Source organism: Bos taurus, unplaced genomic scaffold (assembly GCF_002263795.3).
Source record: "Bos taurus isolate L1 Dominette 01449 registration number 42190680 breed Hereford unplaced genomic scaffold, ARS-UCD2.0 Leftover_ScbfJmS_1899, whole genome shotgun sequence".
NCBI lineage: Eukaryota > Metazoa > Chordata > Mammalia > Artiodactyla > Bovidae > Bos > Bos taurus.
The window spans coordinates 595,693-616,728 of NW_020190994.1; the positions used below are offsets into that span (position 1 = coordinate 595,693).

General features: G+C 39.4%; 1 protein-coding gene across 4 annotated transcripts in view; it reads right to left on the reverse strand.

The window, feature by feature from the left end:
* LOC100299180 (ATP-binding cassette sub-family C member 4) overlaps window positions 1-21,036 on the reverse strand; it is a 150,655-nt gene that overhangs the window by 18,393 nt on the left and 111,226 nt on the right. For 3 of the 4 annotated variants that reach the window (XM_024989068.2, XM_024989067.2, XM_059884435.1), the window contains exon 26: window positions 5,518-5,673. In XM_024989068.2, coding sequence (XP_024844836.1) covers window positions 5,518-5,673 — 156 coding nt within the window. Of the gene's footprint in view, window positions 1-5,517; window positions 5,674-21,036 lie in introns of those variants that run through there. The other variant, XR_009493709.1, reaches the window with a different exon arrangement.

A 21,036-nucleotide genomic window follows, 5' to 3' on the forward strand; every position in this document is an offset into this window, starting at 1 on the left:
ACTATGCTTCCAAAGCCCTGAAAATCACTAGTCATACAATATTTCAGAATGAGTACTGAACTGAACTAAAAAATCTCGAGACCAAATTTAAGGTTTCCCTTAAAACTCGAATTTAGGATCAAAGACTAAACAACCATCTAAACAATGGTAAGTGGTCCTTGTCAGGGGAATAACCATCATTCTACTTCTGATTTTTATAAAAACTTGTTACTGTTTGTAATTATCAGCCTTAAGATTCCCACATGCTGGTGATTTCTCATCCTTCAGGTGTCTCCATGAGGTTTACACAAGTGATGTAGCCAGGTGAGGGGAGGCTGGTCCTCAATATTCTTCTCCTTCGTTTCTCCATCTTCCCTCCATTTTCCAGGTCCTTTCAAGTAAGCAGGCTACTCCCTGCATATAATCTCAACTGGTGGTCTTTCTGGGGGACATATTTAAGTACTTCAGATCCTGAGCACAAAGAACACACATACTTCAGCTACCTGTTGTGTTTAAGGAAATTATTTAAGAAGAACTTTCATTTTAGATTATTCCTAAAATTTTGAACAGAAGTTGAGGAGTACCTTCTTAAGAACACAGTATTCATCTTTGAATGTTCCTCCCATGACTGATGGTCTATGTCCCCACTCCCCTGTCTCTGCTCCTACCCAGGTCCTTGTTACCATCACATCTCCCCCAGTTCTGACCTGTTCATGGGGAGTCAGCAGTGACAGGGATGAGCCTAGGAGAAAGAGAGACCACCATGGAAGCTCCCTGCTACTTCCAGGATCACAAGGACCAAGGATCCAGTGTGGGCCTGGCTCAGCTAAGAGGGGCAACTCAAAAAACAGCACTGGGCTCTCCCTCTGCAGAGTCTGCTCTCAGCTTCCTAAGTTCCCTATATTGGGGTGTTGAGACACAAGCATCACTGCTTCCTATTTATTTGAGAGAAAGACGAATGTAAGTTTTTGCACTTAGACAAGTAAATTCAAGCAACCAAACTAACATACTTTCTCCACCTCTGCAGCTAGCAAGATGCTGTAAAGACAAAGGTCTCTTGGTTGGGGAGGGATAACATTTTGAGTATCTTCTGACACATATCAGCCCATGACATACAAGTGCATAAACCCATTTCTAAACTGATATTGTCCAAATGAAGGACAGAGCAATAGGAATATTATCTTCTGGCTTTGCTCTATACTTACTTATTCTTTCTATGGTTTAGGGAGTCCTTTCAAGTGGGACGGTAGGAAAAATCGGGAAAATATCTGATGAGTACAACACAGTTGAAGAATTGATGCTTTTAAACTGTGGTGTTGCAGAAGATTCTTGAGAGTTCTTTGGACTGCAAGGAGATCAAACCAGTCAATCCTAAAGGAAATCAACCCTGAATATTCACTGGAAGGACTGATACTGAAGCTGAAGCTTCAATACTTTGGCCATCTGATGTGAAGAGCTGACTACTGGAAAAGACCCTGATGCTGGGAAAGACTGAAGGCAGGAAGAGAAAGGGATGATTGGATAGCATCACTGACTCAATGGACATGAGTTTCAGCAAGCTCTGGGAGTTGGTGATGGACAGAGAATCCTGGCGTGCTGCAGTCCATGGGGTCACAAAGAGTCAGACGACTGAGAAGTGGACAAGGTGGATACTGGAGAGTGTAGGTCTCTGTCGTATGACTAGTACTTTGGATTTTACTCTGCTGCTATGGGAGTCTTTGGAGATAAAACTGAAACTCTTCACTATACAACTGAAACACTGTGAATCAACTATACTTCAATTTTTAAAAAGTAGACACACATAAAATTTGAATCCTGGCTCTGCCCCTTACTTGCAAAGTAGGATAAGCTCCCAATGACTCAGATTTTAAATCTATCAGATAAGGATAACAACAAATTGTGAGAATTAAGCAGGAAATGGTGGGATAAGAAACTAAAATGTGTTAATGATTCCATAAACATTAGGAATTATTATTAATACTCATGTAACTTGTCAGGGACTGTAACAAGCACTAGAGGAACAGAAATGAGAGATATAGGCCCTGTTCTCAAAGAGAGAAAGAAAATATTCAAGAGTGTGGGGAGGGCTGAGAAAAAGACTGGAAGTCTTGGTGAGGGATTAGAAAGTAAGAGTGTGTATAAGGTGATGGTCAGGGAAGAAGCTGGTGGGAGGAAAGCCAGAAATCAAAATACAAAAAAATTTTAGTCTGATTTCTTGCTCTTGGAAAATGTTAGATACATTTCTATGTGGTGCTTTTCCCCAAAATTCCTATTATGTTTTTTGTTTGTTTGTTTTTATTTTCTGTTTCTTTGCTTTACTATTCATATTTATGTAATGTTTAGTTTTTTATTATTAAACAACAAATATAAAGAAAATCACCAAAGACCATGAACACATCAACAGAAATTAAACAGAAAAGTCATTTTAGAAGGTGTTACTCTACTTTCTACTTAAGTAGAAATAATACCCAAAAGGCCAATACCCTGATTCTTAAGACTAATAACAGTTCCTGATGACTGAGCATTCCTAAGAACGAGACAAGGGCACAAACATTATCTCACTAAGTTACATCTTCACCACAAATCTGTGGGGCAATGATTTCCAGACCGGGTTTAAGGACGAGGATGTTGAAGCTTGGCAGCCAAGTGACATTATCAAGACCCCACAGTCGATGAGGCAGAGCAGGAATAAACTGTGGGTCACACTGACACTGGGTCTACACTCTTAACCATTCTAGCCCCGTCTGCCTCCTGTATGGCTTCCTGGGAATCTTTATACATTGCAAGTTCTCTCCAGATTTTCTCTCTTTAATCAAGCAACACTGCACCTTGGAGACAAAGGCATATAAAGTGGAATCTACATGGATACAAAGCTTAGCACTATTTTGCAAACATGCTCTCTGGACTGTGTACCTAGAACATGCTCAAAGGAAGGATGGAAACCAACAGAATAGAACCAAAACATGCCAATGTCAAGGCATGTTTAGTCTTTGCTCAGATGTGCTACCAAATATTATTGGCAGAGCCAAGAATTATCTAATGTTATTTATTTACAGAATTATGTACACAAGCATACAACATTTTTCTTTTAAGAAGCATTAAAAATAATTCAGGGATGTTTCTAAAGCTTTGCATTCAAGGATGTGAAAGCACTTTACAGACATGCCCTTTATTTCTACTAACTAATCTCACATGGCCATTTCAGAGATGAGTACCATCAAAACATAAAACTTGGGAATCTAAGCTCATTTATTTTCTACTGTAATCATAAGTCATAAATCTAATAGCCAGATGAAATCTTTAAATATGGGGACTTAATGTGCTAAGAAGTTCTTCCCATTTTTTCCTGAAAGGGATAGCTTTGAAAAAAATTTTTTTCAATTGTGATAAAATATACATAAAATTTGTGGTATGGGGAGGGAGGAGGGAGGAGGGTTCAAGATGGGGAACACATGCATACCTGTGGTGGATTCATGTTTATATATGGCAAAACCAATACAATATTGTAAAGTTAAAAAATAAAATAATCCACACAAAAAAAATTTGCTAGATTAACCACTTTAAGTGCACAGTTCAGTGGTGTTAAATACATTCACATTGTTGTACAGCCATCACCACCATCCAGCCTCAGATCTCCTTTCATCTTGAAGAACTGAAACTCTGTACCCATTAAACAACAACTCCCCTCTCCTAGCCACTCCTGGCACCCGCCATTCTATGTCCTGTATCCATGAATTTGCTATTCGAGGTAACTCCTATTAGTAGAATCATACAGTATTTGTCCTTTGTAAATGACTTATTTCACTTAGCTTAATTTTTTCAAGGTCATCTGTCTGTAGCATGTGTCAGAATTTTATTCTTTATTAAGGCTGAGTAATATTCTACTGTATGTATATGCGTCACATTTGGTTTGTTGATTCATCTGTCAATGGACCCTTGGGTGCCTCCACCTTTTTGCTGTTGAGAATAATGCTGCTATAACATGCAGGTTCCAGTGTCTCTTCAAGACCTTTCTTCCAATTCTTTTGGGTTTATACTCTTAAGTAGAATTGCTAGGTCATATGATAATTCCATCATTAACTCTTCAGAGCAACCAGCAAGTTGATTTCCATAGTAGCTGCACTATTTCACATTCCTATCAGCAATGAACAAGGATTCTAATTTCTCTACATTCTTTTTTTTCTCTCTCTTTTCTTTGACAGCAGACATCTTAAAGGGTTTGATGTGGCATTTCACTAAAGTCTTAAAAGAATATCTTGATTTTAAAATTACTTAAGATTAATTCCAGGTATTTTTGAGGTCATGGCAGGTAGCAACAGCCATACCCAAGTCCACATTCGCCTTCCTTTGGGTGCCATGTTGTACATGCTTCCTGAGAAATAGGCATTTCAGGACATATTGCACCCACATTCCAGGAAGCACATTTGCCTGGCTCATTGTGTCTCACCTTCTCTCTGTTTCTCATCTCAAGGGGGTATTTTTCTGAGCTTGCCTTGATGGGCAGATGATTACTAAGTATATAAATAAAAACTCATTTTTTTTTTAATCAGCAAGTCTGTGAAAGCAGAGGGCAGGGTGATAGATGAGGACACATGGCCTATGTTGCCCTTGGCTATATACCTGGAGGATAGAAATTTCTCAGTAAATGTCACAGAATTATGTTGAGTGAATGAACCACAAGGAATGACGGGAGTGTCTACCACGCATATAATCCAGTCTCCAAAATGCTCCTTGAAAGTTATACTACTTTACAAAGAAGAAGAAAAGAGAACAGAATGAGAGCCCAGGAAGAGATTTCCAACTCAGCACTCCACCATCACAGCAGGCACATATGGGTCTACGTGAAACACTTCACACTCATTGACCTATTTTGTCCTCACAACTGATTGAGGGGGTGATACCATTATCTGCCTTGTAAGACAGAGAAAACCAAGGTACACAGAGACAGAATTCTGAGTCCACCGCTCTTCCTCACTATTCTGTACTGCCTCCCTGGTGAAAATTATTCATTAATGACTAAATTGTCAAAGTCTCCCCAAAGCATCTATATATCCTATGATTCTCAAAGCCCCACAATTTCACAGAAAGTTCTCCAAGGAGATAATCACTTTAAAAGATGTCCTCATTTCCCACAGCAAAATTACATCTGTAAGACACTTATTAATAAAATTCATGTTTCCCTATAGGAACCTCTCCAGTGCTAACAAATCATTTATCCTTCTGTTCTCAGAATTATGTGATTATCAGTGGAAACACTGTGGAAACTGATGAAGTCTGAGTCCAGAAATCTATCTCAGTAAGTTATTAAATCACATGCACACAAAACTAACAAATGAACAACTACAACAACAACAACAACAAAAAACCTGGTATCTGATGAAAGTGTCTGTTGAAAATACCTGCTGCTAAAATATATGCTCTACTGGGAAAAAAAGGATCAACTCATTCACTTACCTTGAAAAGACCAATCAAATTAAAAGCACTTAAACTTTAGACACCTTATGAAAAGAACATGTAAGAGTGTTCTGCTATGCATACCTGAAGTGCAACTGACATTTTCTTCCTTAAATCGTGCAGTCCAATACTGGTTGTCAAGATGTCATCAATGTAAATGCCACCTTCAGCTTCTGACAATCTAAAAAGGGCAGCAATGATGGAACTTTTTCCAGCTCCTGTTCTTCCCACGATGCCATACTGAAAAGAAACCCAGGGGGATGAAGAATTAACAGGATGCACAAAATCCAGGAGAACCCTGATTGTTGAAGATGAATTTTAAAAGTTCTATTATATGTAAAGAATATAAGTTTCTCAAGCAAGGCCCTACTGATATTTTGAACCAATAATTAATTATTGAGGGTTGGGACCTGTCCTGTATATTGTAGGATGATTAACAGTAGCCATGAATCCCCTAGATACCAGATGCAACCCCCAAAATTGTGGCAACCAAAAATGACAGAAATTCACAAATGTCCCTGATTGAGACCACCATCACCCCAAGAATACACAATATAAGCTATAGTGACTTTCATGCCTTCTATTCAGATTTCCCTGATTAAATGCTTAATATGCAGAAAATTGTTTTCTGTAATTATTACATAGTATCCATTACGTGGTATGTTAAAGGGGGAGATATGTATGTGTATGTGGTATATATATGTATGTGAGTGTATGTTTGTAACTAACATTCATAAATAAAGGAACAAGATAACAAAAAATAAATAAATAAATAACCTGACTGCAGTGAAAAACCAGCAGTCTCCTAAGTGGTCCATAAGAAGTCAGCTTTTAAATTAGTTTTGTTCCTACTCCCTGGGTAATTTGACCTTGAGAATTACATGGGTAATTTTTCAGAGATATCAACAAGTCAAGTTAAAAGTATTATACACAAAGAAGTACTTACTTTCTCAGGGATATGTTATTTATTTAATAGGAATTATTCTTTGGTAGAAAAATGAAATCATTTCCTGATATTAAATATCTTAATTATATTTTATCTTGAAAGGAAACATCTTCAAATATAAAATACAGGTCTCAGTCTTGAAAGACAGAGGCCAGTAGAGAAAATGTACATAATGAGACCAACAGCAACACAAACAATATTTGCTATTTACACAGGACCTTTCATCGGAGTAGTTCAAAAGGCATTTTATCAATACATTAATACTTAAAATTGAACCTTGGAAAAACACATGTCAAGTGTCAGTCTATTTACTAAAACCAAAGCAGAGAGAAATTAAATGCACTAACAGTAAGATAAAAGAATCAATACAATGTAGGTAAAATGCTGGTGGTTGGTGGTTTAGTCACTAAGTAGTGTCCAATTCTTGTGACCATGGACTGTAGCCTGCCAGGCTCCTCTGTCCATGGGATTCTCCAGGCACGAATACTGGAGTAGGTTACCATTTCCTTTTCCTAGGTAAAATGTCAGTGGGGAATAAACCACATTCAAATATATATGCAGAAACTGGCCATTTTACTGATGAATTTTTAAGTGAAAGAAAGCATTAGACAATCAGTCGTGTCCAACTCTGTGACCCCAAGGACTGTAGACTGCCAGGCTCCTCTGTCCATGGAATTCTCCAGGCAAGAATGCTAGTGGGTTGCCATTTCCTACTCCAGGGGATCTTCCTGACCCAAGGATAGAACACGGGTCTCCTGCCTTGCAGGCAGATTCTTTACTGTCTGAGCCACCAGGGAACCCCAACTGCAAATTTTCTGAAGGAAGCTCTCCAAGAGATGATTTCATCTGTATTGAAAATCTGGAATTGATGAAAGTGTAACATATGCTTGGATCATTTGTAATTCAGTAAAGTTTTAAAACTCATGGCTTTAAAAAAAGAACAACTAAATCTTTCTGAGTAATGTAATCAGAATGTTTAGAACTTTTCAGGTTTTCTGATTTGAAAACCTCTGAAATTTCACATCTTAGTCTGTCAAATCAATCATGGCATTTCAAAAAAGAACGTATCTTTATAGAGATTAAAATAAGACAAGTGGGTTCAGCTAGTTTTATTATCTTATAAAGATAATACAAAGACTATAAGACATTTTGTTATTGTTCAGTAGTGTCCAACTCTTTGCGACCCCATGGACTGCAGCATGCCAGGTTTCCCTGTCCTTCACTATCTCCTGGAGTTTGCTCAAACTCATGCCCATTGAATCAGTGATGTTACCCAGCCATCTCATCCTGTCATCTCCTTCTCCTCCTGCCTTCTGTCTTTCCCAGCATCAGGGTCTTTTCCAATGAGTTGGCTCTTAGTATCAGGTGGCCAAAGTATTGGAGCTTCAGCATCAGTTCTTCCAATGAATATTCAGGACTGATTTCCTTTAGGACTGACTGGTTTGATCTCCTTGCTGTTCAAGGAACTCTCAAGAGTCTTCTCCAGCACCCCAGTTCAAAAGTATCCATTCTTCAGTGCCCAGACTTCTTTATGACCCAATACTTACATCCGTACATGAGTACTGGAAAAGCCAGATTCTTTACTGTCTGAGCCACCAGGGAACCCCAACTGCAAATTTTCTGAAGGAAGCTCTCCAATCTTTGACTATATGCACCTTTGTCGGCAAAGCAATGTCTCTGCTTTTTAACATGCTGTCTAGGTTTGTCATAGCTTTTCTTCCAAGGAGGAAGCATCTTCTAATTTCATGGCTGCAGTCATCATCCACAGTCACTTTCAGAGCCTAAGAAAATAAAGTCTATCACCATTTCCATTGTTTGCCCATCTATTTGACATGAAATGATTGAACCAGGAGTCATGATCTTAGTTTTCTGTATGTTGAGTTTTAAGCCAGCTTTTTCACTCTCCCCTTTCACCTTCATCAAGAGGCTCTTTAGTTCCTCTTTACTTTCTGCCATTTGGGTGGTATCATCTGCTTATCTGAGGTTACTGGTATTTCTCCTGGCAGTCTTGATTCCAGCTTGTGCTTCATCCAGCCCAGCATTTCGCATGCTGTACTCTGCATGTAAGTTGAATAAGCAGGGTGATGATATACAGCCTTGAGGTATTCCTTTCCCAATTTTGAACCAGTCTATTGCTCCATGTCTGGTTCTAACTGTTGCTTTTTGATCTGCATGCAGGCTTCTCGGGACATTTTGTACCTTATGTTAAACCTAATTCATATAATACAGATGGGCCATTCTCTGCATACAGGCAGGTTGTAGTGTGTATATATGTGGCTCATGTATTCTGTGTACAGGCAGGCCTCAAAGATATTTTGGATTTGGCTCCAGATCACCATAACACATGAATATCAAAATAAAGCAAGTTATATCAATGTTTTGCTTCTCTGTGCAAATAAAAGTTACATTTATACTATATTGTAGTCTAATGATGTACAATATAGCATTATATATAAAAAAAGTACATACCTTAATTTCCAATACTTTATTGTTAAAAGAATGCTAACCATCTAAGCATTTATAAGGTAGTAACATTAAAAACCACTGATCACATATCACGGTAATAAATATAATAATGAAATGGTTTGAAATATTGCAAGAATTATCAAAATGTGACAGAGACATGGAGTGACCAAATGCTATAGGAAAAATGGTGCCAATGTACTTGCCTGACAGTGTTGCCATAAATGTCCTTTTTTTTTTTTAAGTATTATCTGAAGCACAGTAAAACAAGTGGGCCTATATTTCAGAGTGTTCTTATACATAAATCAATGCACATCAGGACACAGGTGAGAACTGATCTGTGAGAATGTGTGTATGTTCCCATGTTATCAGCTCCACTGAAACTGATCCATCTGTGCAAATGGGAACATCTGTAAACTTTGGGAAATGGACTGAGATATGTAGGGGCACCAAGGACTGCTCATGACCACAGGACTCTGAGTTCCAAACTCCAGCGAAGAAAACTAAAAACCAGGGGACTTCCCTGGCAGTTCAGCGGTTAAGATTCTGTGCTTCCACTGCTGGAGGAGTGGATTCAATCCCTGATCAGGGAACTAAGATCCCACATGCTGCATGGCCCCAGGCCCCCCAAAAAGAAAAAGGCAACTCAAAGAAAACCTGATTCTGATTATTCCTAGAGTTCAGTCATCAAAGCTATAGTCTGAATGTCTTTTCTGGGTAACCAAAGGGTTTTACCAATTGCCCATAGAGAGTGTCACCAGTGTCAGTAAGCTTACATTCTTCAATCTAAAGACACTTGGGGGCTTCCCTGGTGGCTCAGTGGTAAAGAAACTGCCTGCAAATGCAGGAGATGTGGGTTCAATTCCTAGTCCAGGAGAATCCCACATGCTGTGAAGCACCTAAGTCCGTGTGCCACAACTATTAAGCCTGCGCTCTAGAACCAGGGAACCACGTCTATGAGCCTACATGCTTCAACTGTTGAAGCCCTCGCACCTTATAGCCCATGCTCTTAACAAGAGAAGACACCACAGTGAGAAGCCCCTACACGGCAACTAGAGAAAAGCCGAAGAAACAACAGAGACCCAGCCCAGCCAAAAATAAAGAAACAGATACAATTATAAAGACACTTGGACAAAATTTTCTGTTACTTGCTTTGCAGTGGCCCCTTTCTGTTTTTCCAACCAGGTTGCTCTCTGATGATAACACTTGTTAGACACTTGCTCCTGGATCTCTCTTCACACATCAAACTCAGCATAATCAACACCCAATGTTCCACACAAAACAACCCCTTCATCCATCTTCCCCACTTTACTTTCATTACATCTTTCCCAGGCTCGCAGTGTTCAAAAACAAAATAAACTCTTTCCTTAATCATAATTGGTGCAAAAGAATTTGAAAAGTAAATAAATACTAGCTATAGCCTAGCACTCTGAAAAAAAAAATTCTTAAAATGTTTTTACTTTCTAGGCTTCTGTGTGTGTTCTTGTTGTTTTTGTTGTATTTTTTTTCTATGTGTTCTTAAAGATACAAGTGCACATATATAAAGAAAAGACAATTAATGTGAACATACTGTTATATGTGTTTTCATTTTGTATTTCTAAAATATTTATTTAATGGTTGCATAATATTATAGTACACATGATCATTTATTTAACAAATCCTCTATTGATGGATATTTAGGCAGTGTCAAATAGTTAGCTATTATAAATAACTGTGTTAAATATCCCTGAAGCTAAATCTTTGAAAACAACCTTAATCATTTCCTTCACAAAAAATCTCAGATGTGGAATTGCTGAGAGTCATGTATGAACCCCTTGGAAAGCAAGGAGATCAAACCAGTCAACCCTAAAGGAAATCAGTCCTGAATATTCACTGGAAGAACTGATGCTGAAGCTCCAATACTTTGGCCACCTGACACAAAGAGCCAACTCATTGGAAAAGACCCTGATGCTGGGAAAGATTGAAAGCAGGAGGAGAAGGGGATGACAGAGGATGAGATGATTGGATGGCATCATTGATACAATGAGCATGAACTTGGGAAAACTGCAGGAGACACTGAGGGACAGCGAAGCCTGGTGTGCGTCAGACCATGGGGTTGGGAAGTGTCGGATGTGATTAGGTGAGTGAACAACAACAAAGTATGAACATTTTCAGTGGAAGCTGTTAAGCTGCTAGCCTACCCTCCGGAAGTATGATACCATTTTCTACTACCACCCATTTCCCTGCATGTTCACAAATCCAGGTGTTATAGCTCTGTTTTAATCAACATCAACTTGATTCCAAGAAGTGGAATCACTTTCCTAACATGTCTTGCTGGAGGCATAACAGCTCCTGGCTCCCCGTCCCCTGTACCTGCCCCCTCTGGTCCATGTGCTCTCACTTCTCAGATTAAACTCCTAATTGCCAGCTCAGCACCCAACACTCCACCCACCCCAGGATGTCTCTTCTACAAAACTGTCCTCTCTAACCTCTCTATCCTTCATGTACACGAGTCAGCTTCCTTGACATCACTAGCTAGTTATGAGGGTTGAATGTAAAAATGTGAGTTACACACTTGGTAGTTCATTTTCCTGGATGCTTTTCAGGTGTCTAGTTCTTCATTCACTGAATCAGGGCATCATGCTTTTGCTTATGCTGGTCTCACCTCTTGGAATGCCTTTCACATGCATTTCCACCTGCTGAAACCCTAACCACACATCATTAAGTCTGTCTCACATGTCTAATTCCTTGGAAATGCTCTTCCTGTCCCCTAATATGGACTTGTTACAACTCTAACAGAAGTTATGTCATTTTTATAAGCATATATAAAATCTGTGATCTCCTTCTAGCTTACAAAGCTAATATAGCCATTTTCTTGTTTCTTCAACCAGACTGCATATGTTGACATCAGGATCTGTATTGGACTTGACTTTTTATTATTTTTATTACCTGTGGTGTCCTGAGAAAAAGAAACTCCCATGGGAGCTGAGATTTTTAACTCAGTCCAGAGAAATTTATGGAAAATCTATTAACATATTGAGCTTTCCTGGTGGCTCAGATGGTAAAGCGTCTGGCTGCAATGCAGGAGACCCAAGTTTGATCCCTGGGTTGGGAAGATCTCCTGGAGAAGGAAATGGCAACCTACTCCAGTACTCTTGCCTGGAGAATCCCACGGATGGAGGAGCCTGGTAGGCTACAGTCCATGGGGTCGCAAAGAGTCAGACACGACTGAGCAACTTCACTTCATTACCATATTATTTAAGTACAAGACAAATCAGACAGAGACAGACATAGCAGATGGATCCTACAGCCATAAATACAACTTCAAATGGCCAACACCTTATTCTCCTGGGACAGGCAACACCTTCCACAGCATAAGCAGTTATGGTCATTTTCTACCCTATGAAAATGATGACCATTTTTGTCCAAGAATTTACTCTGGGTGTTTTACATGCCTTATCTTGATTAGATTGTACATAAACCCTACATGTTATAATCTATCCTTTCAATTTTGCATAAGAAAAGATTGAGGTTTAGATGAATTAGTCTGTCTGAATATCAGAGCCTATAAGTAGCAGGATGGGACTCAAATCCACGTCTGTTGCCTCTTTTCCACCTGCTGATGGGCCTCCTTATCCCCTGGATGGCCTGACACCTTATCATGTCTCTGAGTAGCTAGAACAGAGAAAGTGGGAAGAGGTGTAGCTGTAGTTAAAGAAACAGGCCTACCATAGAGATCTTATGGTCAGGCACACATGTGGTGAGTGAGAGCAAAGAGGGTACCTGAGGGCAGGTGGACCAGCTGTCAGCAGGAAGACACGGCACCCACAGCTGGATTGAGAGAGAAACCTGCAGCTAAGTGGGACACATGGTGCCTGGGGAACAGGCCAAACAGACCTCATGCTTGGGGCAGCAGGACTCATTTTTTATCCCATCAGGTGGTGAAACAGCCACACATACACTGCTGCACTGGTCTGTCTCTGACTCCAGGTCCAGGCAGGGCTGAGCCTGTGGGAAATCCCTCCAGTCCCTTCAGGAGGCTGGTGTGGGGAAGGACAGACAGCAGGATGAAAACTACCCATAATGAAGACAGACTCCACTGGAAAGATGCAAATAAATGCAGTGGAATCACACAGAATTAGATTATAATGCAAAGGTGCAATTTATAGAGCATCAGCTCAGTTCAGTTGCTCAGTCATGTCCAGCTCTTTGCAACCCCCTGGACTGAAGCATGCTACGCTTCTCTGTCCATCACCAGCTCCCAGAGCTTACTCAAATTCATGTCCATCCAGTCAGTAATGCCATTTAACCATCTCATAAAAGCATTAAAGTAAGTAAATCTAGTGGAACAGAACATTCTAGAGCCTCTTGCTCAGTTAGCAGCAGAGATTTGGGAATTTTTGAGTTCAATTCCAAACTGTCAAAGGACATTTCTTGGGAATCACAGGTTATCACTTATCAAAAACTGCCCATGGGAGAGAAAGGTGGAATTCATGTTCAGATGCGAATCTGAGTCAGGAGGTCTGGGTGAGCCTGAGACTCTGCATTTCTAAGAAGCTCCAGGACAGGCAGGTGCTACTGGCTCTTGCACCACAGTCTGAGTCACAGGGAATTAGGAAGCCAGCAGGGGACGGGGATAATCTGGGAGTGAAGGGAGCAATTTTTAAGAAAATATTACATAAAAAAAGGAAAAAATGTAGGAAACTAATATTTTTGTACGTTATAGCATGGTCTACTAAGCATCTGTATAAATGTAGCATCCAAGTAATAGCTGTGAGAAAAAAGAAAGCAACAATCAATCTACCTTGAGAGCTGGAAAATGTTTTATTGCCCAGGACTCTCTAAAATGATCAAATCAACCACAAAATCATCTAAATGAAAAATGAAGCCCGTGTTCAGACTCTAACCAGGAAGTCTAGGGTGCTATTTACCTCATGTTGATTTTTTTTCTGTTTGGCTGTTCTGGGTCCTGATTGCTTTGCATGAGCTGTCTCTAGTTGTGATGAGTGGGAGCTACTCCTTGTTGTAGTACATGGGCCTCTCACTGAGGTGGCTTTTATTGTAGCTGAGCAAAGACTTCAGTAGTTGTGGCACAAGGGCTCAATTGTTGTGGTGCAGAGCTCAGTTGCTCTGTGGCATGTGGAATCTTCCCAGACCAGGGACTGAACCAGTGTCCCCTGCATTGGCAGGCAAATTCTTATCCACTGCACCACCAGGGAAGTCCTAGTTCCTTATTTCACTTGCAATTTCTTCTGTGAATCAAAATCCTGACTAGTAATGGCACCCCACTCCAGTACTCTTGCCTGGAAAATCCCGTGGATGGAGGAGCCTGGTAGGCTGCAGTCCATGGGGTCGCTAAGAGTCGGACATGACTGAGCGACTTCACTTTCACTTTTCACTTTCATGCATTGGAGGAGGAAATGGCAACCCACTCCAGTGTTCTTGCCTGGAGAATCCCAGGGATGGCAGGACCTGGTGGGCTGCCGTCTATGGGGTCGCACAGAGTCGGAGATGACTGAAGCGACTTAGCAGCAGCAGCAGCAGCAGTACCTACTATACTTTCCTATTGGTTCTAACTTTCAGGAATCGGTACAGAAGAGGAAATGAGGAAAAGAGAATAAAGCCCCACTTCTGTTGGGCTGGCTCACTCCCACGTCCCCTGCCCGCACCACCCACCCCCACCCCCCGCAAACAGCCTCTCTCAATCCAATCCAACACCAAAAGTGTGTCCTGGAGTGATGGAGGCTGGGACAGGTAAGCAGGAGAGGGAACCTGACATATACACAAGTGGACTGAAATCACTTCATGAACACGCTGCCTGGGTGTCATCTCCAAACACAGAAATGAAGCTAACAGTAATACTGAGAGTGGACCAAGGCACAGATCAAAAGACAAGTTACTTCAGTTATTTATTTAGTCTCCAAATTCACTTTTCCCTCAAACATTTTAGAATCTCAATAATCCTATGATTTACAGGTTTTAAGAAGGAAGAATAAGAATCTGTTATGTTCCTAAGTTGTCCTAAAAAAGGTTCTTAGATAAATCATATTTTATGGCTTTGGGGGAAATTTAAGACAAGTGCAGATGAACAGAATTAAATTTACAACAGAAAATCTGACAGACACACTGTCTGAGAGTGAGTAAACATCACATACAGTGCTCTCAAGGACAAGATTGTATCAAGAGCTGCAGTTAATGTTTTCCTGACACAGCAGTTCACATTTTTCCTGACCTACACTGAAACTGGAAGTAATTAGGAGGGAGCTTTTGCCCTGTGACTAACTGAAACTGCCCCCTGGGTAGCATTTGGGCATTAAGTTGAATATTCTTTCATGTTGGTTCCTGCTTGCTCACACCTGAGCAGTCCCTCAGCACCCTCTCTGTGCCCTACAGAACGCCACATTCTAGGAACAAAGGTGAAAACCAGGTGCTCCCTGATTTAAAAAGCCCTAAGGTACTATGAAATACAGATCCCAAATTACAAAGCATGCCACAGGTGTTATCTTTTAATTATGATGAAATTCACATAAAATTTAACCATTTTTAAGTGTATAGGTTGTCAATCAGTACATTCACATTTCTGTGCCAACAAGCTTGAAAAATTTTTTTTTTTCTTCATAAAACTGAAATTCTTACCCATTAAAAAAACAACTCAGGAGGCTTAAGTCCAAACCCTGACTCCAGGGAACTCCTGACTCCAAGGAACATTAATTGACAGGAGCTCATCAAACGCCTCCATATCTATACTGAAACCAAGCACCACACAAGGGTCAACAAGTTCCAGGGCAAGACATACCAAGCAAATTCTCCAGCAACAAAGGAACACAGCCCTGAGCTCCAAGATACAGGCTGCCCAAAGTCACCCCAAAGCCATAGACATCTCATAACTCATTACTGGACATTTCATTGCACTCCAGAGAGAAGAAATCCAGCTCCACCCACCAGAACACCGACACAAGCTTCCCTAACCAGGAAACCTTGACAAACCACCTGTACAAACCCACACACAGCGAGGAAACACCACAATAAAGAGAACTCCACAAACTGCAAGAATACAGAAAGGACACCCCAAAATTAGCAATTTAAACAAGATGAAGAGAAAGAGGAATACCCAGCAGATAAAGGAACAGGATAAATGCTCACCAAACCAAAGAGGAAGAGATAGGGAATCTACCTGATAAAGAATTCTGAACAATGATAGTGAAATTGATCCAAAATCTTGAAACCAAAATGGAATCACAGATAAATAGCCTGGAGACAAGGATTGAGAAGATGTAAGAAAGGTTTAACAAGGACCAAGAAGAAATAAGAAAGAGTCAATATATAATGAATAATGCAATAAATGAAATTAAAAACACTCTGGAGGCAACAAATAGTAGAATAATAGAGGCAGAAGATAGGATTAGTGAATTAGAAGATAGAATGGTAGAAATAAATGAATCAGAGAGGATAAAAGAAAAAACGAATTAAAAGAAATGAGGACAATCTCAGAGACATCAAGGACAACATTAAACGCTACAACATTCGAATCATAGGGGTCCCAGAAGAAGAAGACAAAAAGAAAGACCATGAGAAAATACTTGAGGAGATAATAGTTGAAAACTTCCCTAAAATGGGGAAGGAAATAATCAGCCAAGTCCAAGAAACCCAGAGAGTCCCAAATAGGATAAACCCAAGGTGAAACACCCCAAGACACATATTAATCAAATTAACAGAGATCAAACACAAAGAACAAATATTAAAAGCAGCAAGGGAAAAACAACAAATAACACACAAGGGAATTCCCATAAGGATAACAGCTGATCTTTCAATAGAAACTCTTCAAGCCAGGAGGGAATGGCAAGACATACTTAAAATGATGAAAGAAAATAACCTACAGCCCAGATTATTGTACCCAGCAATGATCTCATTCAAATATGAAGGAGAAATCAAAAGCTTTTCAGACAAGCAAAAGCTGAGAGAATTCAGCACCACCAAACCAGCTCTCCAACAAATACTAAAGGATATTCTCTAGACAGGAAACACAAAAAAGGTGTATAAATTCGAACCCAAAACAATAAAGTAAATGGCAACGGGATCATACTTATCAGTAATTACCTTAAACATAAATGGGTTGAATGCCCCAACCAAAAGACAAAGACTGGTTGAATGGATAAAAAAACAAGACCCCTACATATGTGGTCTACAAGAGACCCACCTCAAAACAGGGGACACATACAGACTGAAAGTGAAGGGCTGGAAAAAGATTTTCCATGCAAATAGGGACCAAAAGAAAGCAGGAGTAGCAATACTCATATCAGATAAAATAGACTTTAAAACAAAGGCTGTGAAAAGAGACAAAGAAGGTCACTACATAATGATCAAAGGATCAATCCAAGAAGAAGATATAACAATTATAAATATATATGCACCCAACACAGGAGCACCACAATATGTAAGACAAATGCTAACAACTATGAAAGGAGAAATTAACAATACCACAATAATAGCGGGAGACTTTAATACCCCACTCACACCTATGGATAGATCAACTAAACAGAAAATTAACAAAGAAATGCAAACTTTAAATGATACAATAGACCAGTTAGACCTAATTGATATCTATAGGACATTTCATCCCAAAACAATAAATTTCACCTTTTTCTCAAGCGCACATGGAACCTTCTCCAGGATAGATCACATTCTGGGCCATAAATCTAGCCTTGGGAAATTCAAAAAAATTGAAATCATTCCAAACATCTTTTCTGACCACAATGCAGTAAGATTAGATCTCAATTACAGGAGAAAAACTATTAAAAATTCCAACATATGGAGGCTGAACAACACGCTGCTGATAACCAACGAATCACAGAAGAAATCAAAAAAGAAATCAAAATTTGCATAGAAACGAATGAAAATGAAAACACAACAACCCAAAACCTGTGGGACACGGTAAAAGCAGTCCTAAGGAGAAAGTTCATAGCAATACAGGCACATCTCAAGAAACAAGAAAAAAGTCAAATAAACAACCTAACTCTACACCTAAAGCAACTAGAAAAGGAAGAAATGAAGAACCCCAGGCTTAGTAGAAGGAAAGAAATCTTAAAAATTAGAGCAGAAATAAATGCAAAATAAACAAAAGAGACCATAGGAAAAATCAACAAAACCAAAAGCTGGTTCTTTGAAATGATAAATAAAATTGACAAACCATTAGCTAGACTCTTCAAGAAACAAAGGGAGAAAAATCAAATCAATAAAATTAGAAATGAAAATGGAGAGATCACAACAGACAACACAGAAATACAAAGGATCATAAGAGACTACTATCAACAATTATATGCCAATAAAATGGACAACATGGAAGAAATGGACAAATTCTTAGAAAAGTAAAACTTTCCAAAACTGGACCAGGAAGAAACAGAAAATCATAACAGACCCATCACAAGCACGGAAATTGAAACTGTAATAAAAAATCTTCCAGCAAACAAAAGCCCAGGTCCAGACGGCTTCACAGCTGCATTCTATCAAAAATTTAGAGAAGAGCTAACACCTATCCTGCTCAAACTCTTCCAGAAAATCGCAGAGGAAGGTAAACTTCCAAACTCATTCTATGAGGCCACCATCACCCTAATACCAAAACCTGACAAAGATCCCACAAAAAAAGAAAACTACAGGCCAATATCACTGATGAACATAGATGCAAAAATCCTTAACAAAATTCTAGCAATCAGAATCCAACAACACATTAAAAAGATCATACACCATGACCAAGTGGGCTTTATCCCAGGGATGCAAGGATTCTTCAATATCCGCAAATCAATCAATGTAATACACCACATTAACAAATTGAAAAATAAAAACCATATGATTATCTCAATAGATGCAGAGAAAGCCTTTGACAAAATTCAACATCCATTTATGATAAAAACTCTCCAGAAAGCAGGAATAGAAGGAACATACCTCAACATAATAAAAGCTATATATGACAAACCCACAGCAAACATTGTCCTCAATGGTGAAAAATTGAAAGCATTTCCTCTAAAGTCAGGAACAAGACAAGGGTGCCCACTTTCACCATTACTATTCACCACAGTTTTGGAAGTTTTGGCCACAGTAATCAGAGCAGAAAAAGAAATAAAAGGCATCCAAATTGGAAAAGAAGAAGTAAAACTCTCACTATTTGCAGATGACATGATCCTCTACATAGAAAACCCTAAAAACTCCACCAGAAAACTACTAGAACTAATCAATGACTATAATAAAATTGCAGGATATAAAATCAACACACAGAAATCCCTTGCATTCCTATACACTAATAATGAGAAAACAGAAAGAGAAATTAAGGAAACAATTCCATTCACCATTGCAACGGAAAGAATAAAATACTTAGGAATATATCTACCTAAAGAAACTAAAGACCTATATATAGAAAACTATAAAACACCAGTGAAAGAAATCAAAGAGGACACTAATAGATGGAGAAATATACGGTGTTCATGGATTGGAAGAATCAATATAGTGAAAATGAGTATACTACCCAAAGCAATTTATAGATTCAATGCAATCCCTATCAAGCTACCAATGGTATTCTTCACAGAGCTAAAACAAATAATTTCACAATTTGTATGGAAATACAAAAAACCTCGAATAGCCAAAGCCATCTTGAGAAAGAAGAATGGAACTGGAGGAATCAACCTACCTGACTTCAGGCTCGACTACAAAGCCACAGTCATCAAGACAGTATGGTACTGGCACAAAGACAGAAATATAGATCAATGGAACAAAATAGAAAGCCCAGAGATAAATCCACGCACATATGGACACCTTATCTTTGACAAAGGAGGCAAGAATATACAATGGATTAAAGACAATCTCTTTAACAAGTGGTGCTGGGAAATCTGGTCAACCACTTGTAAAAGAATGAAACTAGAACACTTTCTAACACCATACACAAAAATAAACTCAAACTGGATTAAAGACCTAAACGTAAGGCCAGAAACTATAAAACTCCTAGAGGACAACATAGGCAAAACACTCTCTGACATACATCACAGCAGGATCCCTTATGACCCACCTCCCAGAATATTGGAAATAAAAGCAAAAATAAACAAATGGGACCTAATTAACCTTAAAAGCTTCTGCACATCAAAGGAAACTATTAGCAAGGTGAAAAGACAGCCTTCAGAATGGGAGAAAATAATAGCAAATGAAGCAACTGACAAACAACTTATCTCAAAAATATACAAGCAACTCCTACAGCTCAACTCCAGAAAAATAAATGACCCAATCAAAAAATGGGCCAAAGAACTAAATAGACATTTCTCCAAAGAAGACATACAGTTGGCTAACAAACACATGAAAAGATGCTCAACATCACTCATGATCAGAGAAATGCAAATCAAAACCACTATGAGGTACCATTTCACACCAGTCACAATGGCTGCGATCCAAAATTCTACAAGTAATAAATGCTGGAGAGGGTGTGGAGAAAAAGGAACCCTCTTACACTGTTGGTGGGAATGCAAACTAGTACAGCCACTATGGAGAACAGTGTGTAGATTCCTTAAAAAACTGAAAACAGAACTGTCTTATGACCCAGCAATCCCACTGCTGGGCATACACACTGAGGAAACCAGAAGGGAAAGAGACACGTGTACCCCAATGTTCATCGCAGCACTGTTCATAATAGCCAGGACATGGAAGCAACCTAGATGTCCATCAGCAGATGAATGGATAAGAAAGCTGTGGTACATATACACAATGGAGTACTACTCAGCCATTAAAAAGAACACATTTGAATCAGTTCTAATGAGGTGGATGAAACTGGAGCCTATTATACAGAGTGAAGTAAGCCAGAAAGAAAAACCCCAATACAGTATACTAACGCATATATATGGAATTTAGAAAGATGGTAACAATACCCCTGTGTACGAGACAGCAAAAGAGACACTGATGTATAGAACAATCTTATGGACTCTGTGGGAGAGGGAGAGGGTGGGAAGATTTGGGAGAATGGCATTGAAACATGTGTAATATCATGTATGAAACGAGTTGCCAGTCCAGGTTCGATGCAGGATACTGGATGCTTGGGGCTGGTGCACTGGGATGACCCAGAGGGTTGCTGGGGGGAGGGAAGAGGGAGGAGGGTTCAGGATGGGGAGCACATATATACCTGTGGCGGATTCGTTTTGATGTTTGGCAAAACTAATACAGTGTTTGAGGTTTAAAAATAAAAT